General features: G+C 34.9%; 2 protein-coding genes across 2 annotated transcripts in view; one reads left to right on the forward strand and one right to left on the reverse strand.

The window, feature by feature from the left end:
- LOC130622711 (uncharacterized) overlaps nucleotides 1–917 on the reverse strand; it is a 41,858-nt gene extending 40,941 nt beyond the window's left edge. Inside the window, exon 1 of the mRNA XM_057438209.1 lies at nucleotides 763–917. Within this exon, the coding sequence (XP_057294192.1) occupies nucleotides 763–805 (43 nt within the window). The 5' untranslated portion in view covers nucleotides 806–917. The remainder of the gene's footprint in view (nucleotides 1–762) is intronic.
- A 5,004-nt stretch (nucleotides 918–5,921) lies between these two features.
- Nucleotides 5,922–10,567, forward strand: LOC130622437 (uncharacterized). Its single transcript, XM_057437900.1, has 2 exons — nucleotides 5,922–6,036; nucleotides 7,546–10,567. Exon 2 carries the CDS (start codon nucleotides 7,555–7,557, stop codon nucleotides 10,159–10,161), a length of 2,607 nt encoding a protein of 868 aa, XP_057293883.1. The 5' UTR covers nucleotides 5,922–6,036; nucleotides 7,546–7,554; the 3' UTR covers nucleotides 10,162–10,567.
- The last annotated feature ends 4,223 nt before the right edge of the window (nucleotides 10,568–14,790 follow it).

The following is a 14,790-nucleotide window of genomic DNA, read 5'->3' on the forward strand; positions in this document are numbered from 1 at the left end:
AACATCTAACAAGGACAGTGTAAATCTTGCATTAATGCCTGCTAAAACTGAAAACAATAAGCAAGGAAATGAACTGATTTCCATTATTATTTCATTCCAGTATGTATCTACGTTGGAAATTTGAAAGACAATGCCTTTATACAAAAATTTGTGTTAAAAAACATACAGCATATACAATTCAAATTCTGTGAATGTCTAAATTATATACAGAATTTCACTTTGTAGGCAGCCTCTGTAAATACCAGCTTACAATAAAAGCGATATTGTTATGTAGCGAGGGGAGTTGCAAGATTGTCGCTAGAGCTGTTTTTTTAGATAATCACATAATATAACACAGACAGTATAGCTATAGGTTATATAATAAAAATAATGCTAAATTTTGTGCTTTACAAACTGTTGGCCACTTTAAGGGGAATGACAACAGTAAGGAGGTTGTTATCTCATAAAGGTGATGAAAAAGGTGAAACTTATATAAACAAGGATCTACTCCTGCACAAAATACCCTTCTAACAATATTTATACAGAACTAAATTTTTACCAACTCTTTAGGATGGAAACCTTTAACATAAGTAACTAGCTTGGCTAGCTTGCTATAAATTTCATTGGAGCCTGTTACCTAATATTTCTATTTCAAGAGTAACCACTCGAAATAATCTTCTTTTTGCTAGCTGGGTAGCTAAATATTTACATGCGTGCTGAGCTAGCTAACCATGTTTAAAAATATTGCAAAGTTTTTTAAGTAATAATTCTTACTGTACTTACCCAGGCATAATATTACTAGTGTTAGAAATATACTTGAAGCCATATCATTCTCGTGAAAGCGGACAACTCCTTGTTAATATGTGTCACAAATCTTTCAAAAGATGGTTTGTTTTGATTGTGCACTTCGTTTGCTGCATATGCACAAATCCCGCGCACGTGATAACCATTACAAAGAGGATTCTAACACTCCATCCTACAGGACCAATTGTGTTTGGGGGGCAGGTAATATCTTTCGAGCCCGTAAAAGCAAGGGTGATTTTCCACTCGAACCACTTCCTCCTCAAGGTAAAAGCGCTAGCCAATCTCTTTTTCGTAAAATCTGGCATCACCAAGCACTGTGTTTTTACGTATGTTCCAAAAGAATGTTCGCTCGCAGATATTTATGAAACGAAAAACAAGAAAAGCAAGTTTCACATCATTAAAAAGTCACCGCTAAACGACTGGTTCGGTCTTTAAAACACTTCACTGAATCTAAACAACAACCTCATTCTTATGTTCCAAAAATATTTTCTCGCCGACACTGTGTTTAGAATAAGCGTCGCGCCAGTGAGAGTAAAGGAACTTTAGGAACAAAGACATGTCCTCAAGGAAGATGTATAAATGGAAATGAAACAGACATTCAAGACGATACCATTTGAAGCAAGCAATTATAAAAAAAATACAAAATGTAAGTTATTAATTACACTTATTTAAAACAAGCATTATGCTAAGATGCTGAGAAGATTCATAATCGGTTAATTACACCTTTGAAGTGGAGTTCTCCTGCTAGCAGTATATTCAAAGTCTCAATAAACATTTTCCGAATAGATTGTGTGGGTTATGCAAACAAAAAATAGAGGAATCAGTATAAGATCGACATGAAAATAAAGCAACTGGATTTGTAATGGTTGTTTACTGTATTTTGTCGGGGTTTTTTTGTGTTTTTGGATTAATTAAAACCCAATTGAAAGCCCGCCTTTAAGTGGAAATTGTTTTTTCCTGTTTCTCTTTCCGTTTCCGTGTTGGAAAACGGAAAAGTGGAAACTTGCATTAACACTCCATCTTACATGCTGTTTTACCTTTACATATGGGCCATAGCTGTTGTTTACCTGCCCTTATTTTAACCAGTTCTTCACCGTGTGCTGGCATCTTTCACAAATAATTATGGCGCCAACTACACCATATTTCTTATGTTTGCTCATTTTGTTTTGATTACGACTTCGTTTCGAGATATAAACATATTTTAAAAAAAGTTAGTAGGCAGAATATTTTATGGAAAGAAAACAAAAAAAGCAAGTTTCAAGTATTATCAAAGTGGCGTTGTTAAACGACAGACCTAATTTTTAAAATTCTTTAGTACCGCTAAATAACTAACTTCGTTCTTTCGAAAGCTCCGACGTTGTGTTTAGACGCAGAGATAAAAGTTTAGACTAAGCGTAGCGCCAGTAAGAGTGAAAAAAAATTAGTAGCGGGAAAAGATATTTTTTTGAGAAAGATGCTTGAATAGAAATGAGACAGGTCTTTAAGATGTTACTATTTTAAGCAAGCATGCCTACAAAAAACGCAAAATGTAAGTTAGTAATGAAGTTATTATTTGGAGGTAAGTATGAAGAAGATTTGTAATCAGTTAATTACATTTTTGTGGATTTCTCCCGCTTATGTCTCCTCCTGTAAAAAATGCCCACATAACAAAAAAAAAATCTCCATCCTAGTGTTGTTTATGCAAACAAAAAGTTAAAGGAATCATTATAAAGGCGACACGAATATAGTTGTTATGATTGGCTACTGCTTGTTGTTGCTTTAAAGATTCTTTGTATTTCTACAGATTTTCTCTTCTAATAATGATAAAATTAGGAGGCCAGGAAATAAAATTGTAATAACACAAGTTTGGTGGCCAACCCGTGATGGTGTAAAGTCAACTTAAAACCTTCATGGGGTTCAGTACCTCATTTCCAACCTCGTCTTCGGGGCTTGCCAAGTCTTTTATAATGAGACGGAGAAAAACCTAACAAGCCTTGGGGACAAGGTTGTACTTTACAACAGTTCATGATAAGAAAGTGTTTCCTCGTTCTCAAATTCTCCAAGGTCACTATGAGTAGAAACCGTTTGTTTAGACTCTTTTTTTCTTTTTTTAACACCTCTGAGAAAAATAAAAAGCCATCAACTCTTTATTGACTTTTTGTGTATTTGGTTTTTCCTCTTGTTTGTTAATAACATAACGGACGTTGCATTTGTTTACCTTGACTAAACCTTGACATCAAAAACAAAAAAATACATTATGTAAATACGCATTATCCAATTGAATGTCTTATGCATTATTTAAATTTTTTGATTATGTAAATTTACTGCATTATGGGAATATATCGCATACAATCAATAAAAATTCAAAAAAAACCTATTCTTGCGATTCTCTCGGAATAACGTTCTTTAAATAGTCATCCTTGACCCCAGAGTCTCTTGACCCCAGGGTCTCTTGACCCCTGAACTGTTATTACGAAGAATTTAATCAAAAAGGCAAAATTCCTTGGGAACAAGGTTTGCTCGGAAATAAAGAGGCCTTTCCAATTTTACAAAGCGAGAAAGATACCTAGGAACAAGTTTCTTTGTGTCTTTCACTCTCTTAGTCTCATTAAAGGGGATTTAGAATGAATAAAACTTAATCTGGGATTTATTACAAGATGACGAAGTGAATTAAAGTTTAACATTTTTTTGTAAGCAACATGAAATTTTAGACAGGGCTTTATGTAAGTTAAGTTTCTCCACTTCCTTTTACCAGTTTAACTTTCTTAATTCTATTCGCTTCTTCAGAGCATAACCATTTACACCTCTATGTGAAGACTAAATTTATGTATTTATGACGGTCAACGTGTTTTCTTGCTCTTTTTTGTGAGTCTCTTATCTATTTTTAAAATTTGATATTTTTGAAGGACTTAACCCCGTGCTGATGATGAAACATTTCGCGATAAAGAAAGAATGTATGTAAGTTTAGCTATCACATAATTAAGTGGTAACTTAATGAGAGGTTAGCAATTACCATGCTTGCTAATTGCTATGGTAGTTAATGACAAGGTCGATCTCTGTGGCTGCATGAATGAGATATTAATTAACAATAATCACGTTGGACAGCCCTGATGTTTTTAAATACTCTTTCGAACGTATATAAAAATATTTCAGCTTTTTCTTAAGAGATTAAAACATTAAATTTTACTATTATGGGTAGGTGAAGCTGAAAATATTTTCAAATTGCCTGCTTTGTTTTGTTTGTTTGCAAACTCGTTTTCAGGAATTTTTCCCTTCTTGACATCGTGAGCCGTCAACTAAGCGCTGGATGCTTTGACATTAGCCAACAAACCCTGTGGACAATGATCGTTTGTTTTCTCTTTCATTTAATACTTTTTTTATTTATCCCCTTTATCTGGTTACTCACCAAGGCTTACATTAGAAAGATATTGTTCATTAATAATCGGATTTATAGACAAAATGTTTCTGACAACTAAAGCTAGACGGGAGCAGACGTCAGAAAAGATTATACGGTGATGCAGAAATGCTGTTAACAACCACGATACAGAAAAGTGAGAACAAAGCAATGATAACAAATTTGACATCAAAACAGGATATATAATTAACCAAGTGTGCTATTATCTCTTTTCTATTCTTTTCTCTTCTATTCTCTTTTCTTCTCTTCTCGGAATTCTGGTATTCTCGTCACCAGAGCTCTTTACCTTAGGGTCGAGAATGGATCCCGGGTCTGTGGCGTTAAGAATTTTGAGGTTTAAACCAAAAATAGTGTGTGTGTACGCGATGGTATACTTAGCCATATGATAACGTGGAAAAACAACTTTGAACTCAGGCCTCTACGGTCTCTTGAAATGATAATATGAAAAAAGCTACAAATATTCTGTTCGAGGTTGCCTGTGAAACCTTGGTCATAAGAAAGACTGAATGATGAAACATAAATGTCAGTATCTATCACTATATCCAACGAATAAGACATGTAGAACAATATATTTAAAAATCTAACGTGTTTTAGTAAAAAAGTTTTGAATGACTTTTCTTATCTACCCAACAGTTCTGGTAGCTACCCAGACAGCTACGAAAAATTCGTTAAAAAGACCTTAAGAGGGTTCGTGTAGACAGACACTAAATCACAAGGGGACTGCTATTTCCCAAATTACTTGATAAGGATATTATATCATGCGGCATTATGCATCAGGGCATAACCCTTTTTGCTTAGTTGTCAAGATTACCCATTGCTGGGCAAAAATTTGGGCAAATGTGATTTTTTGTCACTTTGCGCCAAACTAGAAAACTGAACAACATTTGAGGATCCAAACGCATCAAGGACCACGTTAATAAATTGGAAAAACAGATTTTTTCAACGTTGAATCACCTTTCTTGGTACTGATTCAGAATTTCTAGGAAGGAAACGGGGGCAAAAAAGACACTAGCACTCCCTCAACAAATAACTCAAAGGCAAAGCACCAAATAAAAAAAATGGTTACGTTTAAGTTTTAGGTGGCACTGATATCTGCCTCAAAAGAAGAAATTTTGATCTTGATAATTCTTGTGTCGCAGAGTTCTGGTAGTTAGGCGGGAAATAAAACATTGTCTTATGAATCGACAAATGGCGCAAAGATGACGAGTAAACTTTGACGAGTTTACTTCAGAGGCTAACCTGTTAACGCATTTTTTTACTGGTTGTACAAAATATATTCTTGGGAGGGCCAAAAGTGGGATTTATTTATTGTAAAGCGTTAAACATTGAAATTCTGATTTGGGCGTTGCTATGCTGTTATTTCAGCAGTTGGTTGTGAAACTGCACCATCTAAACCAACATTTATTATAAAAGCTGCTTGAGACTGCAACTTTAGGTGAATTTTGTGCCTGTACACAGATGAAAAAATCAATTTAACTCTTAGTTCGCGGATTTTGAACAATCCCTTTTCTTCGCTCAATTAAGTCGTTTAACTGTGAATGGTATAAAAGCAAAAAGTAGTCCTATATAAAATCATATTCCTCTAAAAAAACATAACAATTTCTTAAAGCCTTTAAATATTGAACTTTCTTAACTTTTTAAAGGTTGGATACCACTTCCCTATGAAAAAGGCTGACTAATACCTTTCAACCACTTTATGGTGTCCTATTATCACGTAAAAACTAGGTTTTGTTTTTTAAAATAACTTCTATCAATTACTTTCACTTTAGTTTAGTTGATCTTTAAAGTTCACTCACTTCAATATATATATATATATACATGTCGGAAAAGATTTTAAACAACAAATAAGAAATAACAAGGTATTTTTTAAGTTAAAATTTTTGCTCTGTTTTTTACGTTGTGTTTGTTGTTGTAATGAAGCTACCATTTTTCTGTTGTAATCAAGCTACCATTTTTGTTGTTGTCGTCAAGCTATCATTTTTATACGAAAAAATACAAGTATGTAAGGGCAAAACAAAAAATGATTCTGCTCTTTCTTCCCAGATATGTCTGCAACTTTCTTTATTAAATAACAATGCGTGTTACTCGCGACAACAATAAATATCCTCAAGAAAACATTTAGATAACAGACGCAGGTAGCTAAGCGAGCTACGAGGCTGACCAGCTTTATTTATAAGAAAGGTGAAAAACACTGTCTATGCAATGTCTATTTCATTCACTTATAGGTAAATTATATTCTGCATAACCTTCTTTATTAACAGACAACTTCCTAACGTATCTTAAAAGTAGCTTGGTTTTGACACTTCGGATCAGAAATTTATTTCATAAACTTCTTTTATCATAAATATATTTCATATGGAAAGTTATATTACGCTGATAATGCGATGCATCCCTGCTTTTCGCGTGATAGCTAATTAAATAACTCCCTATTTTCTCTCGTGTTTGTTTACCTCAAGCTACCATTTTTAAATTTTTTCTCGCGCGCGTCAAATCACGTGGCTATGTCTATTGTTTGATATCTTCATCGCTATACACACTCACATAATTATCTTTAATAACAAAAACTCATAAAAAAACAAGAACTTCGGCGTGTAACAGATTCAAGGTCGGACAGAAAAAAGTCCGACAACACAACTTAGCAACTTTTGTTATAACTTTTGCAATATGACCCATTTAAAAAAGTGCAAAGTTGGCTTCTTTTTTTTTAGGTGTTTAAAAATAAGTAGGTCATTGTTTTTTGTGTTTTTTTTTTTTGTTTTTTCTGAGTAAAAAAAAACAAATTTATTTTTTCATTTAAGTTTTTCGATTGAAAACCATCTGTAGCAAATTAAAATCCTTTCTTTTTATTACTTCTTTTAGTGTTCCTGATAGACATTTTATTTCTTACTTGTTTATCATTCAACAAGCCATGTAACGACCTCTAAAATTATCACGACAAACCAGTAATTTTTCTAATCAAGATTCTGCTCGTGGTAAATTTCGTTGTACTATATAACAACATCATTTTCGAGAAAATTAATCATCTGTTTCGTTTAATAATTGTGAATAAGAAAAACACAAAATTCGCTCAATCTGGTGTTACTTATTTAATTTTATTCAATCAAAGTACTTGACATTCCATAAAGCATGCATTTTTGGACTTGTCTTTGAGGTTTGTTTCTGGACTTTGAATTTGTCACTCATCGTAATTTCTTTTATACGTTTTTGTCATTAAAGATAATATGCAATGATATATAGCGATGAAGGTCTCAGCATATTGAGACCTTTACCTAAAACAATAGACATAGTCACATGATTTGAGGTGAGCGAGAGGCATGGTTGGACGTTGCTGTTGTTGCTATTATCTCAGCTATTTGTACTTACTTTAGATTGAGACAATGTCGTTTCTACAGGCTGTGTGTGAAGGTGATATTGAATTTATCAGAGAATACATTGACATTGGAAAAGACGTGTATGTAAAGGATCCGTTTGGAAATACTGCGTTGCATTTATCAATCAGTCCTGTAATTTCTCAACTATTACTGAAATCAGGTGTTGATCCAAATGCACAAAACGACAAATTGCAGACTCCGTTACATTCCTGGCCATTTATAGTAGGAAAACGCGACCTCTTTTTTTCTAACGACAAAGATCTTGTGGATATGTTGAAAATTCTTCTCGAAGCTGGTGCTTCACCGAACATCCAAGACATATATGAATATTCTTCTCTTCATGTTTTTTTTCTTTATGGGACTCAGTTGGGAAAACCTCCTGCAATACTATCGGAGGTTTTACAGATGTTGCTGGATCATGGAGCGGAGGTAAACATTCCCGATTACGAGGGTAGAACTCCATTACATCACGCTGTTAAAGAACAAACTATTTTTGTGCAAATGCTGTTAAAGGCAGGATCAATGTGTAACGTGCGTGACAATTGTGGAACAACTCCTCAGCAACATTTACTATACTCTGAACAATATGACATCATCAATCTGCTACTAGATTACGAAGCAAACCCGAGTATCCCTGATAGAGATGGCAGAACAATTCTTTGTAACGCGGCATCAGTCGGAAATTATAGTCTTATCGAAGCAATATTACGCAAAGATAAAACATGTATTAACACATCAGATCAAAATGGTGTGACACCACTGCATACTGCCGCGGCTTACAAGAGGGTAGATGTTGTTGAACTTTTACTCGCTTACGAAGCAGACCCTAACACAAAAGATATCTTCAATTCGACACCTTTACATTACGCATCGTACGGAGGTACACCTGAAATTGTGTCTTTATTGATCGAAGCAGGCGCTGATGAAAATGCAAGAGATGACTCAGGAGAACTACCAGAACAGCATGCTATGGTACGACATTTTTACCATACAGCTAAGAGGTTTGGAACGGGTTGTTTTAAATCGGCTTTAAACATACCAGAGGACGCTTCGGTGGAAGTTGAAGATGAAATATTTCTAAAGAATTCACCAATCGATGATATTTTCAATGTTATATTACCGCAATCTAAGATTTTAAACGATGCTTTTGACACAGGAATATTTCCGTCTGACTTTATTCCATACATGAAAGCAGTTGCAAATAATAACATGGAGTCGTATTTGAAGAATGTGCATACTATCCCTGGAATAGGTAGCATTCCATTCAGTAAGGAAGTAAAGAAAATGAAAGAAGCTGTGGAATGTTTTATCATAAAGTGGGTTAGTATTATTGCAGAAATAGATGTTAGGTTTCAAGGTACATTACTTCCGTCAGGTAGCAGTTACGAAAATGCTAAAGTTGAGGACCCTTGCGAATACGACTTCATGATAATTCTCGATAGATTCCAACATCATTTCCACCCCGTTATATTAGATTCATCAACTTTTAATGACATCACAATGATGGAAAATACAAGTTCTTCCCACCAATATGAATTACAAAGCTTCTGTGTCGACGGAGAATTAAAGAGCGGGAAAGTTTTGTCAGCATTTGTAATCACAGCTCGAAGGGCGTTATCACAAATGAGATATGAATCAGGTTGCTCTCAATTGTACGTGGAAAATCTCACAGAGCACACATATATAGATGATACATTCATTAACCCAAATACAGTCACATGCAACATCAAACTTCAGTGGACAGGTCTGAAAGACAAGCAACTAACTATATCTGTCGATTTAGTACCAGCTTTGTTTATTAAAGAATGGCCAAACGTTATTGCTCTAAACCAAAGTGCCCTTATCACAGATAAAATCAAATCAAATGGCTGTCATCTCGTCTGTAAAGAAGGAAAATGGAGATTATCTTTTTCCTTGGCAGAGCAGGCTATTTTCAGAAGTTTAACTCAGGAAGAGAATAAGGTGTATACTGGATCTAAAATAATACTTTTCGCTGGAGCGTCTGCAATGATAACTATTTACGATGACTCGGATCTATTTTCGGAGAAAAAGGAGGAAAGTCAAGAAGGATCAGTTACAAGTTTAGACGATGTTGTAAACGACATTGAAGATAGCATTACTGATACCCTACTAGAACCTCCTCCAAATGTCACTCAAATTGAATCTATTCCCGCCGAAAATAAAGCACATGGTGCCGAAGTAGATGACACATGCGTTGCTATTAACCAAGGAAAAGAGGGCTTTACTTGTCCGAAAGTATTGACAGAGGACAATATTTTTGACTGTTTTATCGAAGATGATGACACTGCAAGCAGTTCTACTTCTTCGGAAATCAAAACTGTTACATTTCAACCAAAACATATGATTGGTACCTATTTATTAAAGATGACCTTCTTTCATGTTCTAGAAGAGAGTCGAAGTTCATCAAGGGAACACAACGTCACGTGCAAAGATATCTTTTCAAAATTGAAGAAGTTCGCAAAAGAAGACAAAATGCTTCCTTACTACTTTGTTCCAAAACATGATATGCTATCGTCCATCAAAGGGGTGGATAAAATGAAAACTGAACTTAGTATTTCCTTGATAAACTATATTTTTGATAGTATTCCGTAATTATTCATGCATTGTTTTTTATACAAGAGCTACGAACGTTCCTAATTTTTATAGACGGAGAATGTTTGAATTCTCTTAGTTTGGATATAAAAAAGAGAAAAAGATGGAACCAAAGGTTATTAACCAATCTATGATAGAAAATTTGCTGTAGATTTTATCAAAAGTGAACAAACAGTTTACAGGTTAACTAAGGTATTTTTTAAATCTTAGGTTACAATGTTATTTATTTTGTTAACAAATGTTTTCTGGTCTAAATGTTATCTTTACCGAACGTTTTAATTTTAAATTTTCTACCGTAATATTTACTGTTGTCGGCTACCGTAATAAATAAAAGGATATTAAGATCATGACTCACCCTCTTCTTAAAGAATGTCTCAGGCTTGCGTATAATTCATTGACATCGTTCATTTGGCGACAGATTTAGAGGGTTCAATCGAAACTGAACAAAACAGTATAATTCCGAGATAGCATTCCGAAAAAAATAGTATTGAAAGGTTTGATTCATGATTGGTTCCTTGTAGACATGCGTGCGATGAAGCTTGTAGCAACTGCGGGATATTATAAACACAATGCAACTAAACGTCTCGGGAGGAGTAAATAATAATCATGTAACGTGGAGAAACTTTATTTACGGAAAATATAAATGATAAGAAATGCACTAGTATCCTTTGTCGTACATATGTACAATGGGTCTTTTGCATCATTATTTTAAATACAAGTAAAAAGGTAGTGCTATTACGTACAGTCGACGTTCGATATCTGGAACTCTCAGGGTACTAACGAAAAAGGGATAACGAGTATTCGAGATATCAAGTGTCGACTGTACATACAGAACAGGAGGATGGGCATTACCAGTTCATGTCTTGTGAGCGCTACGCACCTTTACGTAACCTGCAATTGCATTCTGCTAAATCTACACCGAGCTAATACCAGACATCATCCTTCTAGCAACACATATAGAGACCATAGCCTCAATCCCCTCTCTTTTAAACTTATTAGACAAGAGTGCGCTTTGAACGTTAAGGGCTGAGTCCTTAACGTCTTTGTGGAAAAATATCTAAAAACTAGATTTTCCTGACCAATGGGTCTGCTTGAGAATGTCGGACACAAAGACACCCGCTACTTTTACTTTAAAAGTGGGTTTTGACCTTGTTGAGTGCGCTGTGAACTTAATAATATATATCCTAACTTCATAAAGAATTTTTTTAGCCACCTTGAAAGCATATAAGTAGAGATTTCATGGTGAGAACTTACATAACTGGCTAAGAATTAAAAATAAGTACTTTTACTTTCCCCTTACACAGAGATTTGCCCTCTGAAAATTTGTAAAACTTAATTGCGGGTCTGTTCTTCTTTTTCTTATTTTCGGGACGATATACTTTAGTATGTACTATGAGAAAGTTTGTCTAAACTCGAAACCCTATTGGCTGCTGTTATTGAAAGTGAAATAGACGGTACAGACACTTTTCGATGTGTACATACTCACTGTTAGTTCTAAAAAAAAAAAGAAGAACCATTTATACATCACAATTATCATAAGAGATAAAAATCTGAGATGTTTACCGACAGGTGTGGGCCTATTGTGCACATTGCTCAAAAAAAGACTAGAAAATCTAAAATACTCTCCACGGGGTATTTAGGAGAAAGAATTTTATTTAGAACAAAAGTTATGCAATTTCCTCCAAGACGAGCTGTAATGACCGATAGTTCCTGTCCTTCTCGAAGCTGCGATAAGAGTACCAGTCCTTTCTTGTGTCTCAAAACTTTTCTGAAAATGTTCTACGCCAGTATGTTTCGGCTGTCACATAACACAAGGGTATGACTTTTAGAGCAGGGACAAGTCAAGACAAGGACTTTCATACCTACCTCTGTTCAGTACAGAAATTAAGTTTTTAAAGAAACAAGAACAAGTCTGTTCTTTTACACCGTGTCTGGTGTTTCTAGGAGTGGCCATTAATTCTAAGACAATGACCATAAAACAGAATCTGTTGTCACACGAGGATCTTACGATAAAAGAACTTTCCAAACTAAGAGCGAAGTGTTTCCAGCCTCACGTCAGTACAGTTTTTCTTCGGTTTTTGAAACAACAACAACAACAACAAACATTTAATGTGTCTCTGGCCATCACTATTTCAATGTTTCAACCATCAGTAACATGTCTCCTAAATAAATTATGATCCTTATCTTTAAACTTCTTAAGAGGGACATTGAAATTTGGCAAAAAAGCCACAAGGCTTTTGAGAGACCGAAAGATAGGCTTAGAGAATCGTAAAGTTCCCCGCTCAAAGGAACAGCGTGACTTCATTGACAGAAGAAGTATGCAACTTTTAGGTAACGTCCCCTGGAGGGACCAGTTCGTTAATAGGTGAAGTCCCTACATTTTTAAATGCATATATGTGAAATTTATGTTCAATTAATTTTTTAAAGTTTAATAGACGGCGATTCTCCTCATTCTTCGTTTTGACAATAAAAATTGAACTGATAAATTCCCTCTTTACAAAGCACTTTTTCTCAACATGCTCTAAACCTCCGTCCACAAGAAACATTTGCTGCTGATTTATTGGAACTAGTGAAGAAGCTTCCGCCTATTTTGGTTGGGAAACAAATGGGTTTATGTACCATTTCACCACTTGCAATACTTTCTGATTGTAAGTCATTTATCCAATTTTTTAAACGTTGTGGATCCTTCTTTCTTGAGAGGTAAAGAAAGAATCGGTTTTGTGAACAACTTTTTTACAAGTGGATGTATTGCTTTGGGAAGCCGGGTTTCTCCAATTCTTTCCAAAACCAGAGCTGTTGAATTAATTTGACGCTGCAGCAGCGATAAAACTCGCCCCTACCTCTTTCTTGTAACAGGGACCCCTTAAAAAGGGTGGTCGTGGAAAAACCACATTTTCTTATTGGGTGGAAAAAACTTTTAAAACTTGTTCTTAGCTGACTTTGATACTATTTCCTCGTACTTAAGACCAAATAAAGCTACTTGCATTTCCTCCAAAGGGGTAAAACCTACTGCCATATCATCCAACATGTTTTTAACCTTCTTTTTATTTGGCAATTATTATTATTTATTTGGTAAAAACATTGTGCTATTTTTATCAACATAGTATGCAAGACAACAATGTAATATGTTTATTTTAGCAATATATTTCGAAGCATTACTTCATCATCAGGCTATAAGTAAAAGTATATAAACAGTAAAACTGCTAAATAAAAAGTATTCACATCACATATCAACATCTACCTACATACACTATACACAAGTAAAAAGGTATTAAATGATTAAAACTCCCATGAGGGATAAGTCATAATTAAACTTTTATTACTAATTCACGGCTTTTAAACTCGTCCTTTGTGTATATTTTAGGCTTTATTTCCCGAATGAAAAGTGCCTCCAATGACATTAAATGATATTCCGACTTAATCGATTTTGCCATTATTTCTGCATGATTAATTGATAGCTCCACATTACATGTCTTGAAATGACGTCCCACGGCAGTATATTTATGCTCTTTGATACGGGTTAGAAGATGTCGGGTAGTCTGCCCCACATAACACGATAGACATCATGAACACGTTATTTTGTGCACTAATTATTATTATTATTCCGAATATTTATACAGGATATAGCCACTTCAGTGTTGGAAACACTGTTATCAATGTGGGTCCTGTGTTCGGAAAGTACACATTCAGTATACACCGGCAATACCTACCCAATTTCCCTCACATGGCATGGGTTGACCGTAGCTGTGGTAAAGGCATTTGCTAAACATGCCCGCGCTGTGGACCGAACCACGGACCTTGTTATTACGAAGCGAACTCCATAACCACAAGGCCACGCGCCACTTGTCACAAGAAGGATAATACGATATATCGTCGTAAATACGAACAAGAATTTTAAGACTTGTTGATCGTTATGGCCGCTTAATCAAAAAGTTGTGACAACAGAGTGAAACTTTCTAGCTGGTCTCCTTTCTGCTTTCATTATATACCTGCAACAGGTACGTGGCATACTCCTGACGCAATTCCTCACTAGTTCTTTTAAATTTTATGTATTCGAAATCAGACTTTTGTGGACGATTTCTTATTCTAAGAAAAGGGGAATTGTCAAGTTATTGCTTTTATATTCATAGTCTGCAAGTTCCATTGGAAACAAGACGCAGAAGGTTCTTTTACTGTCTGCTCGGATAATCCTCTTTTGGGAGTCCATCATTCTCAACACTTTTTAACGTGGTTTGCTCATTTTCACTCAAAGTGATTGTATTTATTTCAGAGCAACGTGTGTTTACCTGGAATCGCGTGGCTGTTGTTAGCGTCATTCTACGAGAAATTCGAGAAAACGTCATTTAAATTGACCATTAAAACATTTCTATTGCTTAACAATTATCAAAGAATAGAAGAGATATTCTAAAAATACATCGTCAGAAGATAAACTTACTTCTGCGAAAAAAACGTCTGTCCTTTTAAGCAACAATATAGAAAGAAGCGGTACCTAGAGCTATGGCTTGTAGATTTGTTGCGAGATAGGGGGATGTCCAGTATTATCTAAAAAAAATAATTTTATCAGGACGTCAAAACAGAAATTTGACGTTGAACCGACTGTCATTAACATTCGCAAACTTTATGCATTCA

Source organism: Hydractinia symbiolongicarpus, chromosome 12 (genome assembly GCF_029227915.1).
Source record: "Hydractinia symbiolongicarpus strain clone_291-10 chromosome 12, HSymV2.1, whole genome shotgun sequence".
NCBI classification, from domain to species: Eukaryota; Metazoa; Cnidaria; class Hydrozoa; order Anthoathecata; family Hydractiniidae; genus Hydractinia; species Hydractinia symbiolongicarpus.